At 39.0% G+C, this 16130-nt stretch overlaps 1 protein-coding gene across 3 annotated transcripts; it reads right to left on the minus strand.

Annotated features, from left to right (window-relative positions):
* Nucleotides 1-120: 120 nt before the first annotated feature.
* On the minus strand, nucleotides 121-15637 carry vill (villin-like). 3 transcript variants are annotated; one of them, XM_061757492.1, is made up of 21 exons: nucleotides 15477-15637; nucleotides 15299-15373; nucleotides 12072-12161; nucleotides 11876-11950; nucleotides 10978-11168; nucleotides 9648-9756; nucleotides 9349-9459; nucleotides 7998-8203; nucleotides 7063-7141; nucleotides 6889-6987; nucleotides 6658-6811; nucleotides 6212-6312; nucleotides 6007-6144; nucleotides 5774-5932; nucleotides 4523-4702; nucleotides 4290-4435; nucleotides 3953-4097; nucleotides 3133-3321; nucleotides 2974-3039; nucleotides 1997-2230; nucleotides 121-1923 (listed from the first exon to the last, which is right to left on the minus strand). In XM_061757492.1, the coding sequence occupies exons 2-21, from the start codon at nucleotides 15344-15346 to the stop codon at nucleotides 1810-1812; spliced, it is 2634 nt and encodes an 877-aa protein (XP_061613476.1). In that variant the 5' UTR covers nucleotides 15347-15373; nucleotides 15477-15637; the 3' UTR covers nucleotides 121-1809. The 3 variants fall into 3 exon arrangements, with proteins under 3 accessions (XP_061613476.1, XP_061613477.1, XP_061613478.1); XM_061757493.1 differs by lacking the exons at nucleotides 15299-15373; nucleotides 15477-15637 and adding an exon at nucleotides 14689-14820; XM_061757494.1 differs by lacking the exons at nucleotides 15299-15373; nucleotides 15477-15637 and adding an exon at nucleotides 14685-14820.
* Nucleotides 15638-16130: the final 493 nt, after the last annotated feature.

The raw sequence follows: 16130 nt of genomic DNA on the forward strand, positions 1-16130 counted from the left end.
GCATGGCCAAAAATTTTGAGCACTTACTGTGGGTACTGCTTTTTGGGTTATTAACAGAGTTCAAATGGGCTCAGCGGCATGTGAACAATAGCATCCATGAACTGAAATAATTCCAGATACTTCTGTTGGCAGTTTTTTTTTTTTGGTTTGTATTTTTTATTACAGTACATCAACATACAGTTATATGATTGCAGTTGTTGTTTACCTGCCACTTATTTGGTTAGTGCCAGAGTTCAGCTGGTTTCAGCTTCAACGTTCCCCAACCACGTGTCAACGATCGTCTTTACAACAGCACAGGGAAAGCCCTTTTCAACATGCAGTTAAGACTCCACACTTTAATTTGTCTGCAACACTGATTAAGTGCTGCTGTTCTGGTTAGAAACTAAGTTTAAATGGGCTCGGTGGAACGTGACTGCTGCCATCCGTGAACTGAAGTAATGAGAATTACATCCTGTGGTTGATTTTCATCAGTATTGAATACAGTACAATATAATATGATTGCAGTTGTTGAGGTGCCACTGTTTTTGTTAGCAACAGAGGGCATCATTCACTAATGAGTAGAAATGTTGTCACTCTGCACACGCAAAAGATTGCCTTAATTATACATCATCACCCCCACCGGAACTCACATGGCAGTAGTTCCCTGGAAGATTAAAACATTCATCCATGAACGGAGGCAATCACCGTCACTTCCCATGATTGATTTTTGTAATACTTATTAGATTATATACATAAACAAAATAATAGGGTTGCAAATCTTTTAACATGGTATAAGATTGAGCCCTGCAGTCGCCCATTCCGAGTGGTCCTATTTCCTTCCCTAAACATGCAGAGACCCTGTATATAAAATACATTAAATTAGGTATTAAATTACTTTTTCAGCTGAGAATGATTTTTTTTTTCATTATAAACAAGAGGTGGGCAAACGTTTGTGTGCAACAGCCATATTTGAATTTTAAAATGGAAACATCATATATCCATCCATCCATCCATTTTCTGAGCCGCTTCTCCTCACTAGGGTCGCGGGCGTGCTGGAGCCTATCCCAGCTATCATCGGGCAGGAGACGGGGTACACCCTGAACTGGTTGCCAGCCAATCGCAGGGCGCCTACAAACAAACGACCATTCACACTCACATTCACACCTATGGGCAATTTAGAGTTGTCAATTAACCTACCATGCATGTTTTTGGGATGTGGGAGGAAACCGGTGTGCCCGGAGAAAACCCACGCAGGCACGGGGAGAACATGGAAACTCCCCACAGGCGGGGTCGGGGATGGAACCCCGGTCCTCAGAACTGTGAGGCAGACGCTCTAACCAGTTTTCCACCGTGCCGCCAACATCATAAATGAGGTACAAAATAAATTTGTAAAATAGTTATAGACTTATGATTAATTTACCTATAATTAATTAAAAAAATGTTTTACTAATATTTTTATTTGATCATTTACAATATCAATAAACTGTTTAATGACATAAATGAATAAATAATGAAAAACAGTGAAGCCCCGCCTATGCACTATTTTTATTCACTATTTGCTATTCACAAATTATTATTATTTTATGTGGAAATTATGTTCAGTTTTTCATCTATTTGCATTTTTTTGTGCTCTTGCTACAAGATGCTGCCATAGTCTTGTCTAAATAGGAAAGTAGTCCAGTAATTGGTGCCAAGGAAGTATTTTGAAGTGATAAATAAAAAATTAAATTTAAACTTTTTTCATAGTTTGTGGTGTATTTATGGTTTTAACCAGGGGTGTAAAAACTTTTCATCGCGGGTTTCAATCTGGTTCAAAAAGGTTCGACGGCATTAAAACAGTCCCGCCTTCTTCTTCAGCTCGTTCTGCCGCCAAATTGTCAGGCGCTGGAATTCTAAGCGGCCCATTCCGAGCAGCCGTTCAAAGTCGTCATCCGACAGGAAGTTCTGAGATCGAGAACATGAGGTTACAGATCACTTACGCTGCCCCCTAGTGCACAACCGATATTTGCCCTCTGACCTCTTTGTGGCAGGGGTCCACGCCTGGAGGAAGCTCCGAGGCGGGCTTGTTGATGAGGAGCTCGGGGGCCACGTGCTTCCCGGGGGGCGTGAAGGACGGGTGGGATGTAGTCGGGCTGGTGGCGTGGGGGGAAGAGTCCCCAAAATGGCCCCTGTAGAATGGAGGGGGGCTCATGGGGCCTCCGGGAGCCTGGTAACCACCCCCGCTTGAATTCAAAGTGGTGTTGTTCAGGTTCTGCAGTGCACGAGAGAGGGAAGAGCGTGACACACATGATGCCAAGAGAGCGTTCTGGCTAAAATGTCGAAATTTTGTAGGATTTGTGACAAAAAAATACCCTGAAATTCGTAGAAAACTGACACTCTTTAGTTCTGTTTTGAAATAAGCAATTTCAGAAAAATAAAACATCACTGGGTGACTGATACAAGTCTCTTCTGGTAGGATGTTCTGGGTAATATGTTTTAATTTAGTAGGATTTGTGACCAAAAAATACTCTGTAATTAGTAAAAAAATAATAATAAATCATTGGAAAAATATGAAAAATATTCAACTGTAAAATATATTAAAAACGTTTCCCTTCCTTAGTTATATAGATATGGTGAGGTAACATATTAATATTGCACAATGGCAATATCGTGACATCATTGGTAACATTGTCAAAATATTGCTACTGGTGAATCGTATTGCTTTTGCGAGATGACTTTTTCATTTAAATCGATATCATAATGTATTGCAGATGGTTTTCTTCCAATACATATATCACACAATGATGGCAACATGATATTATTGGTATTGTTGGAAAAATATCACAATATATTGTATCGTTTTTGCAAGACGATCGTTTTAATGGGGGGAAAAAAAATTTCCCCTTCTTTGGTGACAGAAACCTTGATGCATCATAGATCTTTTTCTGCCAGTACAGTCAGTGGCGTCCAAATTTCTTATAGGAAAAGAATAATAGGCCTTAATCAATCACTTACAACATTGATCAGTGAGAGCGACACGTCGTTGTTCAGCTCCTTCATCTGCTCGTAGGACTTCCCCGCCTGTTGACAAGAAAATGAACAAAATGAACGGACTTGCCATCTTCATCGTCTTTGAGATGGTTGGCTCCACATGTTGGTTTCTCGTCTACTCACGCTCCACTTGTGAGGGTCCCACGCGTGAAACCAGCCGCTGAACGTGGGGGGCTCGAAGCCCTGTTTGACGGAGACCACGGGCGTGTCGGTGTCGCGGCCCGCCGGGTGGGTGCGCAGGTACTCGCGGGCAGAGTTCCACGCCTCCTTGGTCTCGTCCTGGTTCGCGGAGCTTCCCACCCACAGGAAAATCTGAGGAAGATACATATTCTTTAAAAAACAAATAATGTACAGTGCTTTTGTGGGCATATGAATTAGAATTACTGCATGTCATTTAAAGGGAACACATTATGGAGAATGTACTTATTTAATGGCTTGGGTGTGTAATACAGCGGTGCCTTGAGATACAAGTTTAGTTTATTCCATGACCACGCTCGTGACGCACAACACTCATATTTCATATCATCTTTTCCCTTTGAAATGAATGGAAACCGCATTAATCTGTTCCAGCCTCCCACCAAATAAGAATTTTTTTTTTTAATTAAACAGTTGCTGCCGCATTACTGTATTTGCTCCAATTCAATGGACATTGTGCTGCTCCTTCTGATGTGTGTGCCTTGGCCACCTGGCTGAAGTACAATACTGACAGAGACACATATGAAGAAGTGTTTCACAACTGACTCAGTGAGCTACTGTAATATTAATACATTTTCGCAAAGGATAAAGAATATATTCTCATGTTTGGAATAGGCCTCAGAATGCCAAAGAAAACACACAGGTCTTGAGAGGCACACGTAGATCGCTGGGGGAGCACAATTGTAGTCTTGAACACGATTGGCTGACACATAAGAAAAAAGGAAATGGAGCGGGTGTAACGCGTCACCTCCTCCCAGGTGTCCAGCAGCATGACGTCCTCCTCATCTAGGTCGCTCTGCGCAAAGTCGTCCACTTCGGTCATCCGAAACTGACCCGTCTGATTGGAGCATTCAAACAAGCGAGGGCTGTGAAGAGGCTCCTCCTTCTGGAAGCTGGGGGGGAAAAAGAATATTAATGTTATTGTGACTTTATCCAGAGTCAGATGAAACCAATAAACAACCATCAAAACTTGAGACTGTTCATTTCTTTGTGAGTGAGCGAACTTACAAATTCAGCAGGGGATCAAATTATGACTTCCCCCACTGTGCAATTGTGCAGTATATATATATATCCTCTGCGTTTACCTCTTGTCGCTGGCGTAGGGGGCCTTCCCTCCGAGGGCTACCCAGAAATCAGCAGGCTCCTGACCCTCCATCACCACCTGCTTGTCCTGCTTCGAGAGCACGTCAGAAATGGCTTTGCCCATCACCCTCTCGTCCCCGTTGCAACCCTTGGAGACAGAAAGACCCGACCCGTTTACATTCAAATCCGTTCGCGTTAATAATAACAATCACGCGGTCGTAACACGAGCACCGACCTTTCCGTACCACAGGTAGCACGAGTGGTCGCTTTTGAGCAGGAAGACGTCATTGGCGTTGAGGGATGACGCCCTGGCCTGCACTTCGGTGGCCTTGGTGTTCAGCTCGTTAGTCCCTCGAACCTGGAAGAGCCTGGCACCGCCCACGGGGTTGACCACGCCGGGTCGACCGGTGCCACCCTACACACACACACACACACACACACACACACACACACACGGCAGCATTTGTTTACTTAACTCAAGTTTTGGGGGAGGCTTCTATTAGGCATCTTTTGTATGCATTTTTGGAATAATATTAACTGACGGACAATTTAAATTCTTCAATTTAACCTACCGTGTATGTTTTTGGAAATGTGGGAGGAAGCTGTAGCCAAAGAAAGCCACGCAAGCACGGGGAGAACATGCAAACTCCACACAGGACGTTCTGGGCCGAGATTGGAACCCTTTCGACTGTGTGACAGAAAGGCGAACCACTACTCTGCCACTTTATTTTAATTCATTGTAATTGAATGCAATTCATTTGCATTTTGATTTAATTCATTTTTAATTCATTTCTTTTCATTATATAATCTTTTAATTTGAGTACCCCGCCTCTCGCCCGAATATAATTTTCAGTTCATTTATTTTATTGTATTTATTATTTTATTTAATTTTCTTTTTCGAATATTCTTTTTATTTATTTTAAAACTACTTGGTTATTTATGTTATTTTTTATTATTTTAGTTTTTACATTTTTAAAATTTGCATTGTTTTACTTTATTTCATGCATTTTATTGGATTATTTTATTAGAATTTGTCTTATTTATTTATCAAAAGTACTTGGTTAATCATCATTAAGATGAGGATGATGATTATTATCAATATTATAAGTGATATAATTTTATTTCTTTAATTAAATCTTTTGTTTAGTTTTCATTGTATTCATTTTTATTTTATTAATTTAAACCATTTTTTAAATAAATGAGAATATTGCTGGTGACCAGTATACAAGTGGATTTAATTTATGTCACAAAGTTGAAAGAAAGACAAATGGTACTAGTGCTGATTCCCTACAGACTTGAAAATGTACTGAAGTCAAAATGCAAAAAGTAAACATTTATGTTTACTATCAATTATATACACTACCCATTTAGATTAGTTTTGGGGGAAAAACTCCGCTGCACAAAAAAATAGTTAAATTACAGTACAGCAATGAAGTATCTGTACTTCATTACTTCCCAATACTGACAAAAACTAAATAAGGCGTACCTCAAAGATGACAAGTTTGCCTTTGAAGATGGCCAGAAAATGGCGGGGCTCCTTTCCCATGACCACACGGACCTGCACCGGGGCGCCGTTGTACTTGGCATCCACGTGCACGGCCTGATAGGCGCACGCCGTCACCTCGTCATTGGTGGCGTGACGCCCCTGGCGGCAGAGGAACGTTGGAAATGACTTCATTGGAACAAACAGAAGCAGGAATGCGTTTGAAACAAGCTAACCTGCCACATGTAGAGAATGTGCTGCTCCCTGTTTGATACGCGATACGTGTACAGCACCAAGTAGCAGTCGCCGCCGTAGAACTGTCCGTACGTTCTCGGGTTGACTTCCGCCAGCTCCAAATTCTCGATGCGCCACACCTGACATACACGTGAAATGTTTTCTTCCGTACATTGGAGGAGCAGGTTTCACTGATGAAAATTCCACCTCGACTTCCCCCGAGGCGTCGTCCACCATGCGCTGCTGCGCCGCCAGCTCGGGACGAGCGTGGAGCTCCAGCACGTCGAACTTCACCTGGTCTACCTTTGCTGGGGGGGAGACGGAAATGGGCTCAACATCTATTCCAGTGGTTCGCAAACTTTTTACACAAAGTACTACCTGATAAATAATATGTGGCTCTTTATTATTATTATTATTATTACATTTACTTTCCTATTTTAGTTTTGTTTCATTGTATATATTATTTTATGAATTTATGTAATTGGTATTTTTTTGCATTTTATTTCTTTTTTTAATTATGTATTCCAATTATTATTGTATTGATTTAATTCAATTATCAACACATTTTTGTTTTTTCTATTTTATTTGATTGTTATTTCGACTTGATTTCAATTTTCAATTCCACTTTTGTTTGTCGCTCGTCAGGGGCTTACTTATCTTGCCCAGGGTGTGCGTGGTGCCCAGTCCCTGCGTTTGATTCTTGTCCCTCCACTCCTTGAACAGGTGCTTGAAGACGGCCGACTCGCCGCCCTCGCACATCACCTCCACGCTGGTGCTCGCCGGGTACTTCTTGGCCTTGATGTAACCCTGGCACGCAGACAGAACGGAACGGCTGCTAGGTGGCTTCTTGTGAATGATTAACCTTTGCCGGGCTCGCCGCTCACCACCGCCCGGTTCAGAGCGCCCTGTCTCTCCTCCTTGGAGGCGTGTTTTCCTTTCCACACCATCACGCTGGAGCCCCCGTGGTCCAAGAGGTAGCAGTCCTGACAGAATGATCAAATCAAATAAATCAACCAGCAACAACACTAGATTTCATAGATGGTGCGTAAAGTGTTTACAGAGGACCGAAGGAGGTCTTGGGTTAGTGGCTGCGTAGCCACCTCTTGAACCACCAGATTCCCACTGACGTCATAAACACTGAGGAGAAGCGCGCACACACACAACTTTCGTTATTCCATGTCAATAGCAGTGGTAGAAAGTAACAAGTACAAATACGTTTTTACTGGACTGTGGATTTTTTTAGATACAGTTAAGCCCCCACATTTTCACAGTTCGGCATTGGCAAGCTCTCCCACATTTTTGTGCTCAGGCCAAAGCTACAAAAGTATTACTTTGACACCAACTTGTGCCATATTGCTGCCGAAAAACTACATTCAAGTGAGTTGAGCCGCTTCATTTAGACTACAGTAGTGTTTTGCCGTCATCTTGTGGCATCGTGGTGTCAAGGAACTATGTTGAAGTGAGTTGAGAGCTTCATATAGACAAAAATATTGCTTTACTTTAGTCTTATGGCATCTTGGTTGCAAAGACCAACGCTTCATTTAGACAAAAGTAGGGCTTTGCTGCATCTCTTGTGGCATCACTGTGCCAAGGAACTATGTTGAGGTTAGTTGCGCAGCTTCAGTTAAATAAAAGTAGCTGTGGCTGACAGCAGCTCCTACGAGAGTTTGCTAATTGTGTTTGTGTTTTACTGTTCTCCCCGTGTCCAAAGTGCATCGGCAACTGTGGCTGTCCTTTCCCACATGCGAGGGCAGTAGAGGAAGTAGTATGTATACATGAAAAAAGTATATCATTCAAAGTAAAAATGCATTTTTAATTTTGTACTTTTCTGAGTTTGTACTGTTTTACCTTTACTTCAATCAAGAAGTTGAATCAGTGCTTCTACTTTGACCGGAGTCTTTTTCTCACAAGTATCTGTTGTTCAACTTGAGTACAATTTGTGAGTACTTCTGCCACCTCTGATCTAAAGTTTGAATGAACGGAGAGTCCTTACTGGTAGAGCCTCACGCCGGCGTTGTGCGCCTTGCGGGAGTCGTCGTCGGGGACGGCGGCCTTGAGCGGGCCGCTCCTTTGGCCGAGCACCTCCGTCATGGTCTTCATCAGCTCGGGCGACTCGCGCTCGTCTCCGCCCTCCACGACGCCGATCTGAGCCCGACCGCCTCGCTCCCGGTCCCGGATCTCCTGAGCCAGCAAGGTGGCCTGGGAAAAACATCAACATTCATGTCACATGTGAATAAAAAAAAAAAAAAAAAGACATAATAAAAAAGATGGTCATGTTGTATGAGCATGTGAAAATAGGCAGCAAGTTAGTTTGAAAATAAAGTATATGCACATCTTTTTACTGTATAATGACATAAAATATTCTGTTTTATATTAGTACTTTTTTCACTTGCAAAAAAATATAGACTTAAATTATTTGCTTTCTTGTGAAGGAACAAAATGGGTTTAAAAAAATTTAAAGTCAGGTAATATATACATATCAAATGATCATATTACATTATATATATATATATATATATATATATATATATATATATATATATATATATATATATATGAAATAAAAGGCTGTTTGCTCTTGAAAATATATACAATTTCTTTCAAAAAAGTATAATAATCAAAATTAAATATGATTTATTATACTTCATATTAAAATTATGTAAATATTTGTAAAAAGAGTTTATTTACAAAAAATATATAAAGAAATGTATATGAATATATATAATAATATTTAGAGGCTTTAACAATATGGAAAATTAATGACAATTTTATATTGCTTTTTTAAAATACAATATATATGTACATAATATGAAATGATATGGCCATTAATAAATAGAATAAAAACCTAAATTGAAAATATCCAAAATAGAAAAGTTTCTGTTAATATTGTTAGAGAATAACATTTTTGGGAAATATATGCAAATAAAGCACAATAATTAAATCAAATATATGTTATTAAAACATATTAGAGAGCAATATAAAGTTTTTCCATCAGGAAAAAAAGAAAAAAAAAGCTTTGACATAATCAATGCATTTAAAGTTGGCATTTTAGAATTCAATAATAACAAATAAAACATAATAATATAAACCAATCATGCAATTGCAAATTTAAGTATTTTCAGACTAAAATATATAAAATAAATATATTTACAAAATCTAACGCACATTAGAGTACAACATACTCATCAATGAAAAAAATGTTTTTTTTAATTACATTTTCAATAATGTTATAATTTTTAAAGATTAAAGTTGTGAAAATAAGCTATTTAAATGAATCATTACTGAATTTAAAGTCAGTATGATGACTGTACAAAGATATTTCTCTTAGGATTAAATTGGTCAACCTTTAGCTTCTCTCTTCTGTTGCTTTTTTCTCCGTTCCACTGTACGATGACTTTGCCCATGTCCAGAAGGAAGATGTCGCCTGTGTTGAAGCTTTTCCATGACACCTCCACCTGCACACACACGCACACACAAATTTTTCCATAAAATGCTGATATTGAAGGGAAATGTCACACCAATCTAAAATGTCAATTTTTTTTTGTTTTTTTTACTAATAAGTAATTTTTGAATAAAATCCCACTAAATTCCCACTAGAGCAGGCTGCGTGTGTATTGTTGCCGTGCAATTTGCTTTTGCGCACCTCCGAGGCCGTGACGTGCTTCCGCCCTTTGACGTGCAGCAGGCGCAGGACGTTGTAGGCGTTGGTTTCCACGTGGTCAAAACCTGAGGCCACGCCACCCTTTTTGTAGCTGCACAGGGAGAGGGAACAAACGTACCCAAGCAAAGTTCAAGTGCCATAAAACAAAAACACACACCAGGCCCCGTGGTGCTGCTTTGTTAACGGCCTCAAACAGTGACGTATCTGGTAAAAACTCATTTTGTGTGTTTTTTGGAGGTTGCATTTGAAGGCTAATGATGCCATAAAGACACGAGAACACTTTAATTATTTTACCTGGCAACATATTACAATTCCCAACAATTATGTTAGTAGCTGCAACACTAGTATAGCTGCATCCTTAGCATCTAAAAGAAATAAACTTTTTTTTTGTCAATTAAAAAACAATACAATAAAATTATAGTGTTTGAGGGGATTTTGTGTGATCGGGCAAAAGGGAGGAAAATGAATTTTTAGTTTTTTTCATTTCAAAAGATATTCAAAAAAATATTTAAAAATTAAAAGGTTTTCCGTTGATATTTGCTTGAGAATAAAGTTTTTGAAAATACATCCAAACACCATGAACAAAACAGAATAGTTACATAAAATATTGTGTTATATTTCGATAATAAAACAAATTTTGCAGAGTTTTAGGCTTTGACGTAATAATAATAATAATAATAATAACCTAATAATTTAAGGGATTATGAATGATGAGATAAACCTTTTGATTTTAATAACACAATCTAAAATTGTACAAACAATATACAAATATACACAAACTATATAAAACCATATAAAAATAAATATAATATAAATATATATATTTTTTAAATCTAATAAATAAATCTGACCACCTTTTTGTGAATGTTTGTTAATTTGTTTATATATAATGTATGCAAGATTATTCTATCAAAATAGAATTATTATTATATTGCAGTTTAGAAAATGTAAATTTTTATTCATGCTTATTTTATTTAAAAAAAAAACATTTTTACATGATAGGGAGAATTGGGAAAAATTATGGAGTAGTTTTAACTTTTGATGAATTTAAAATATATTTATACGCAAAATACATAATAAAACATTTAATAAATATATGACCAAATAATTATAAGGGTGCTTAAGATGCATTTTCTAGACTGCATTTTAAGGCCAATGATGTAAAAATGGTGCGTATTATTATTTTTTTGGCCGGCAACAGGTTAGAATTCCGACCAATTACGTTACCAGCTGCTCAAATGCCAGCAAAACATAAACCTTCAGGTATTGCACCCTCAGCCCCTTTTCTTCAAGCTCACAATGCAGGACTCACATGATGCCGTTTTTGAAGTAGCCCCTGAAGCGGGCCGACTCGTGGCCCTGCACCTCCCTGTGCTGCACCGGCGCACCGCCCAGGTGCTCGTCCAGTTGGGTGACGTAGACGGCCGCCGCTCCCTGCTCATCCTGCGACGAAGTGTTCCCGATCCAGTAGTGGATGTCGGCCGCACCCATGTTCTGACTCATCTGGTGGACAGAACAGGATTAAGTCAGGGATTCACAAACTGTGGCTGGCGCACCCCTTGGGCTGCGTGAGATTACATTGTTTGTCACATGTACATTCTATTTAAAAGTGTGACATTTTCATCCCAAAAAATCTGAACAGGTGTGTGGAGGACAGAAAAATGCAACAGTCACCCATCAAGGAAGTTCCCGAAGCTTTGGCGTGCGCACCTGTGGGGGTGCGTGAGCTTCCTCCAGGTGGTGCGTGAGATTAAATATTTATTTTCCTCGTGTAATGGATTTCAGGACTTTGTTTGGACTCTTTCTGTTTTTGTTTTTTAGGAGGGGTGGGGTGGGGGATCTCCTGGGATGTTAACAGGTAAACTCATGTACACACTCGCTTTGGTGTGCGCACCCCCTGGGATGTGTGAAATTCAAATGTTAGTCACATTTTTAAAAAAATTCGGCATTGTATGTTTTTTTCAGGTCTTTGTCTTTATTTGTTTTTTTGAGGGGGTATATGAGTGAGAGGCGGTGCACCAACACTCTCCAGATGTTAACGGACCTTTCTATTATACTTAATTTACATGATTTATTCTTTGCCTAAGTGTGACGTTTTTAAGGGTTTGTTTGGCATTGTTTTTTTTGTTTGTTTTTTTAGGAGATGTACAGGGCAGGAGGGGGTGCGTCAACTCTCCGGTGATATTGAAGGTGGGTTCCAGAGTACTCACATGCAGAACAATGTAACAATCGCCCTCAAAGAAGTTGCCAAAGCTTCTGGCCGGCACGGGCACCATCTGCAGCTTCTGTTGGACATTGAAAAGCAAAAGTAAAAGTTGTAAAGTAAAATGTTGAAAATAAAGCAGTTATGAAGTCCACATCAAATAAGTAAACGAAGGCTGATGTTTGCTTTTTTGGGTGACTCACGTTAATGGTCCAGATCTGCAGGCCGGGCTTTCTGTTGACACTCCTGAACGCATCTTTATTGGCCTCATTCATCATCGCGTGTACTGTGGACTGAAGCACACAAGCATTGAAAGCAGGAACAAGAATTGTATATCATTTAGTATACCTGTATGACTGATTTATGCAGATTGTGATACTTTCCCATATGAGCAAACCCAATTGTAAGTGAGCAAATATCATGTACTCGGTAAAGTGACGATTGATGGTGTCTACATGCATGTAAAAAAAAAATACAGTCAAAATAGGCTCATAATTAAGTAATAAGTTGTAATTTTATACCAATAAATTTGTAAAATTACAAATATAATGCTGTAATATTTTATGAGAATAACATCACCATTTTTTGATGTAAAGGTCCGATAGAAGAAAACAATCCAAATATGCCTGTAAAATTGCGAAGAGTAAAGCCACAACTATATGAAAAAAGATTGTAGTAGGCTTATTACAAGAATAAAAAAATCTTAATTTTGCTGCAAAATTAGAAGAATTCAATCATAATTTTATGACAACCGATGCTGTAATAATATAATAACATGTTGTTGTTGTGAATGTGCTGTGTGAAAGCGTCACATTTTTCTTCACTTGAGAGACATCATTTCTGAGCCGCTTCTCGTCACAAGGGTCGCGGGCGTGTTGGAGCCCATCCCAGCTATCATCGGGCAGGAGGCGGGGTACACCTGAACCGGTTACCAGCCAATCGCAGGGCACACATAAACAAACAACCACCCGCACTCACATTCACACCTAGGGGCAATTTAGAGACTTCAATTAACCTAGCATGCATGTTTTTGGGATGTGGGAGGAAACCGGAGTGCCCAGATTTGAACCCCGGTCCTCAGAGCTGTGAGGCCGACGCTCTAACCAGTCGGTCACCGTGCCGCCTAGACATCATCATCGACATCATCATCATCATCATTATTATTCCCTGGCGTAGACAGATGGTGGTATCGGTGAAGATGAGCAAAGTACATTTAAAACAATAGCATCGTGACAAAGACACGCCCTTGTAATCTTCACTCATGACCGCTCGGCTCGCTCGCGATTGGAACGTCGATAAGCAAAGGAGCTCCATACGAAGTCGATGCAAATGCGGCCACTCGCATACAGCGAGCACATTAATGGTGCATATTGCATCATGGCGGTGAAAATGGAGGTGAGATGAGGTGATGTCAAACACGCCTTCATTAGGATCGTTGTGTGCTGCAGTCTTATCATATCATAAAACAACATTGACGGCAGCGAGACAAATGAAATGATAAGAAGCAAAGACTAAAGCAAAAGCTAAAAGGAGCGACTTTTTAAAATTGTATTCTTAATATACCAGCATGTAACTTTCTTTGGTTTCCCCCAATACTGTGCGTCTCAAAGAAAATTAAATATGATTTGCAGACTCGGCATGGTTCAGGGGGAAAAGTCTACACACCGCTGAATGCCAGGTTTTAGTGATGTAAAAAAATGAGACCAAAAGAAAACCTTTTTTTTGAACCATTAATGTGGACTATAATTGTGAAATAAAAATAAACTGAGAAAATGTGGCTGCACAAGTGTGCACCCACCGTTTAAAGTGCCTCCGATTAAACTCAAATCCATTTCAGCTGTTCTAGTAGGCTTTTCCAGGTTTTATTTTGATTTTTTTTGCCTTTTAGCAGAAGACTAAAGGTTGTGTGCTAACACTGACGGATATTTGGAAGTGTTCATAATTCCATCCACCTTGACAAAGGACCCAGTTCCAGCTGAAGAAAAACAGCAGGAAAGAATGATTCAGCAGTTGTCACATCTCCAGTTACAGTATAAGACGGTGTGCATACTTCTGCAACCACATCTCAGTTGCTTGTTTTTCCTTCCCCTCTCAAAGATCAGATACTTTTTTTTCTCTCAATTGAGTTCTACAGGTGATAGATCACAATAATTACGGCGAAAGCTTAGAAATGATTTAGCATGGTGTCACTTCATTACATCACAAAAATCTGGCATTTCAAAAGGGGTGTGTAGACTTTTTATATCCACTGTATTTATGGCATTGTTCACACACGCACACATTTTAATGTATAGTATTCATATACTGACATCTCTCTACGTCCCCATATATAATTATTTAACACAATTTATTAACTTTATCATTATTATTAGCATTGTATTTCAATGTATTTGCTTCACTTCCCAAGCACATTAGAATAGCATACATACAGTACATTCATACTGTATACCACTCTCCACTTTGCTGGTGGAAAAAAAACTAAGTCTGTAATGTAAACAATAAAGTGCGGCCATTCATTAAGTGGTGTTTACCTTGTCTGTTAGCACAAACAAAAGAAGAGCAGCTGGGACTGTAAACTGAGCTCATTGAAAATACACATACAACAAAAGAAAAAAAATCCATAGCAACAGGAAGGACTGGTTCCATTTCAATTAACCCACACTAAACTGTCATCTTTGCCGCTCGAATCATAAATCAACAGAAATGTACTCTATGTAATTATATGGATATATAGTGCAGTATTACGACTTCCAAAGAAAAAAAAAAGAAAAAAAAAAACATACTGAATATTCATTGCACCAGAATAAAAGCAAAACCTACCTTGCTTTGTTAGGAGCTGTGCAGGTTGGAAAAAACAATCACTGGCGAACCTCTCGTGCTGTGTGCAAGCCAATATGTGTGTATGTGCGTGTGTGCATGGGTTGGGTGCATTTACTTCCAGGCCCACTCCCTGAACACACCTGCAATTTCCTGTCCTGTCATTCTTGCACGGGAAGGTGCTGCAAATACGCGCTTGCAAAAGAAAGCGTTGCCTAACAATACAAATAACTGGGGAATGCTGTGCCACCTTTGCACTTTGAACTATTCAGGTCTGTCAAAATGAATACTGGGCTTCTTTAGAAATATTTTTAAAGACTGAATATTGCTAAATCTCAGTCAACAGCCTCATTTCAAAAGAAGCTGGTTTGGTGGAACGCTTTTTGTCTTTCATAACAAGCGGTTTAAAAAAAATGAGAATTTTCAGGTTGCTCATTTGATTTGCAACAAGGTAACAATCAATAAATGTGGGTATTTTCAGAATGTACTTGTAATTATTTGGACATTTTGGAATTGTCATTATTCATAGCTTGTCAATCCACAAATATGCTGGTCCAGCCCACATGAGATCTAATAGGGGTGAATGTGGCCCCTGAACTAAAAACAGTCATACCTTCGTCTTTGATTTATCCTTCCTGGATGCTGTCCTCGTCGTCATCATCACGATGAAGGTCCGTTCACTTCATGTCTGAGGCACAAAAGAAAACCCTGCACAATAAAACTTAATAAAAAAAACAAAAACAAAAACAAAGAAAACAATGGGCTCAGCAGACCCAAAGCTAAAAGTTCACCTCGGCATAACACATGAGGAGCCTAAGCTCCTCTGGGTTGCACATTAACCACTTGACATCCATTTGATGATTTAAGCAGCTTGCAGATCATTGAACGGCGGCATCCGCCGCGTCGCCTCCTTTTCGACACCCTCAAATTTGATTTCTTGGTTGGTTTCATTTGGATTCTTCACTTCACTGCGGTGTGTTTATGTTCATGTTCCAAGGCTAGCAAACCATAAGAAAAGGTTAAGTTGCTGGAATAAAGTCAGAAATATGTGAGGCTAAAGTCGTAATATTACGAGAAAAATTGTCACGATTTTACAACAATAAAGTGAATTTTCTTTTAACAAAGTAGCATTATCATGACTTAAAAAACATCATATTTTTACAAGAGTAAAGTTGTAATTTTAAAAGTAGCAATTTTGTGAAAATAAGAAGGTATTGTTACAAATGGAACAGTCTTAATTTTATGAGATAATAATAAAAGAAAACAATATTTAATTTGACAAAAAGTCTTTGTTTTTTTAGAACAAAGTTGTATTATTATGGGCCAACAAATAACTTTTCATGAATTAAGTAAGAATATTATGATGAAAAGGGTATAATTTTACAAGAAACATTTTACCTGTGGCAAAAAAAAATTCAATTTACATGAATTAAGTAACATTATAA

This window comes from Phyllopteryx taeniolatus, chromosome 20 (assembly GCF_024500385.1).
Source record: "Phyllopteryx taeniolatus isolate TA_2022b chromosome 20, UOR_Ptae_1.2, whole genome shotgun sequence".
Classification (NCBI taxonomy): Eukaryota; Metazoa; Chordata; class Actinopteri; order Syngnathiformes; family Syngnathidae; genus Phyllopteryx; species Phyllopteryx taeniolatus.

Bases quoted from the DNA above. Each gene is read 5' to 3' on its own strand.
- vill (XM_061757492.1), bottom strand. From the start codon at position 15,346: ATGATGACGACGAGGACAGCATCCAGGAAGGATAAATCAAAGACGAAG. The intron at 6,313-6,657 runs GTAAGCCCCTGA...TCTCCCCCCCAG, and splicing joins GCACACCCTGGGCAAGATAA to CAAAGGTAGACCAGGTGAAG. The intron at 3,322-3,952 runs GTGACGCGTTAC...TATCTTCCTCAG, and splicing joins TGCTGGACACCTGGGAGGAG to ATTTTCCTGTGGGTGGGAAG.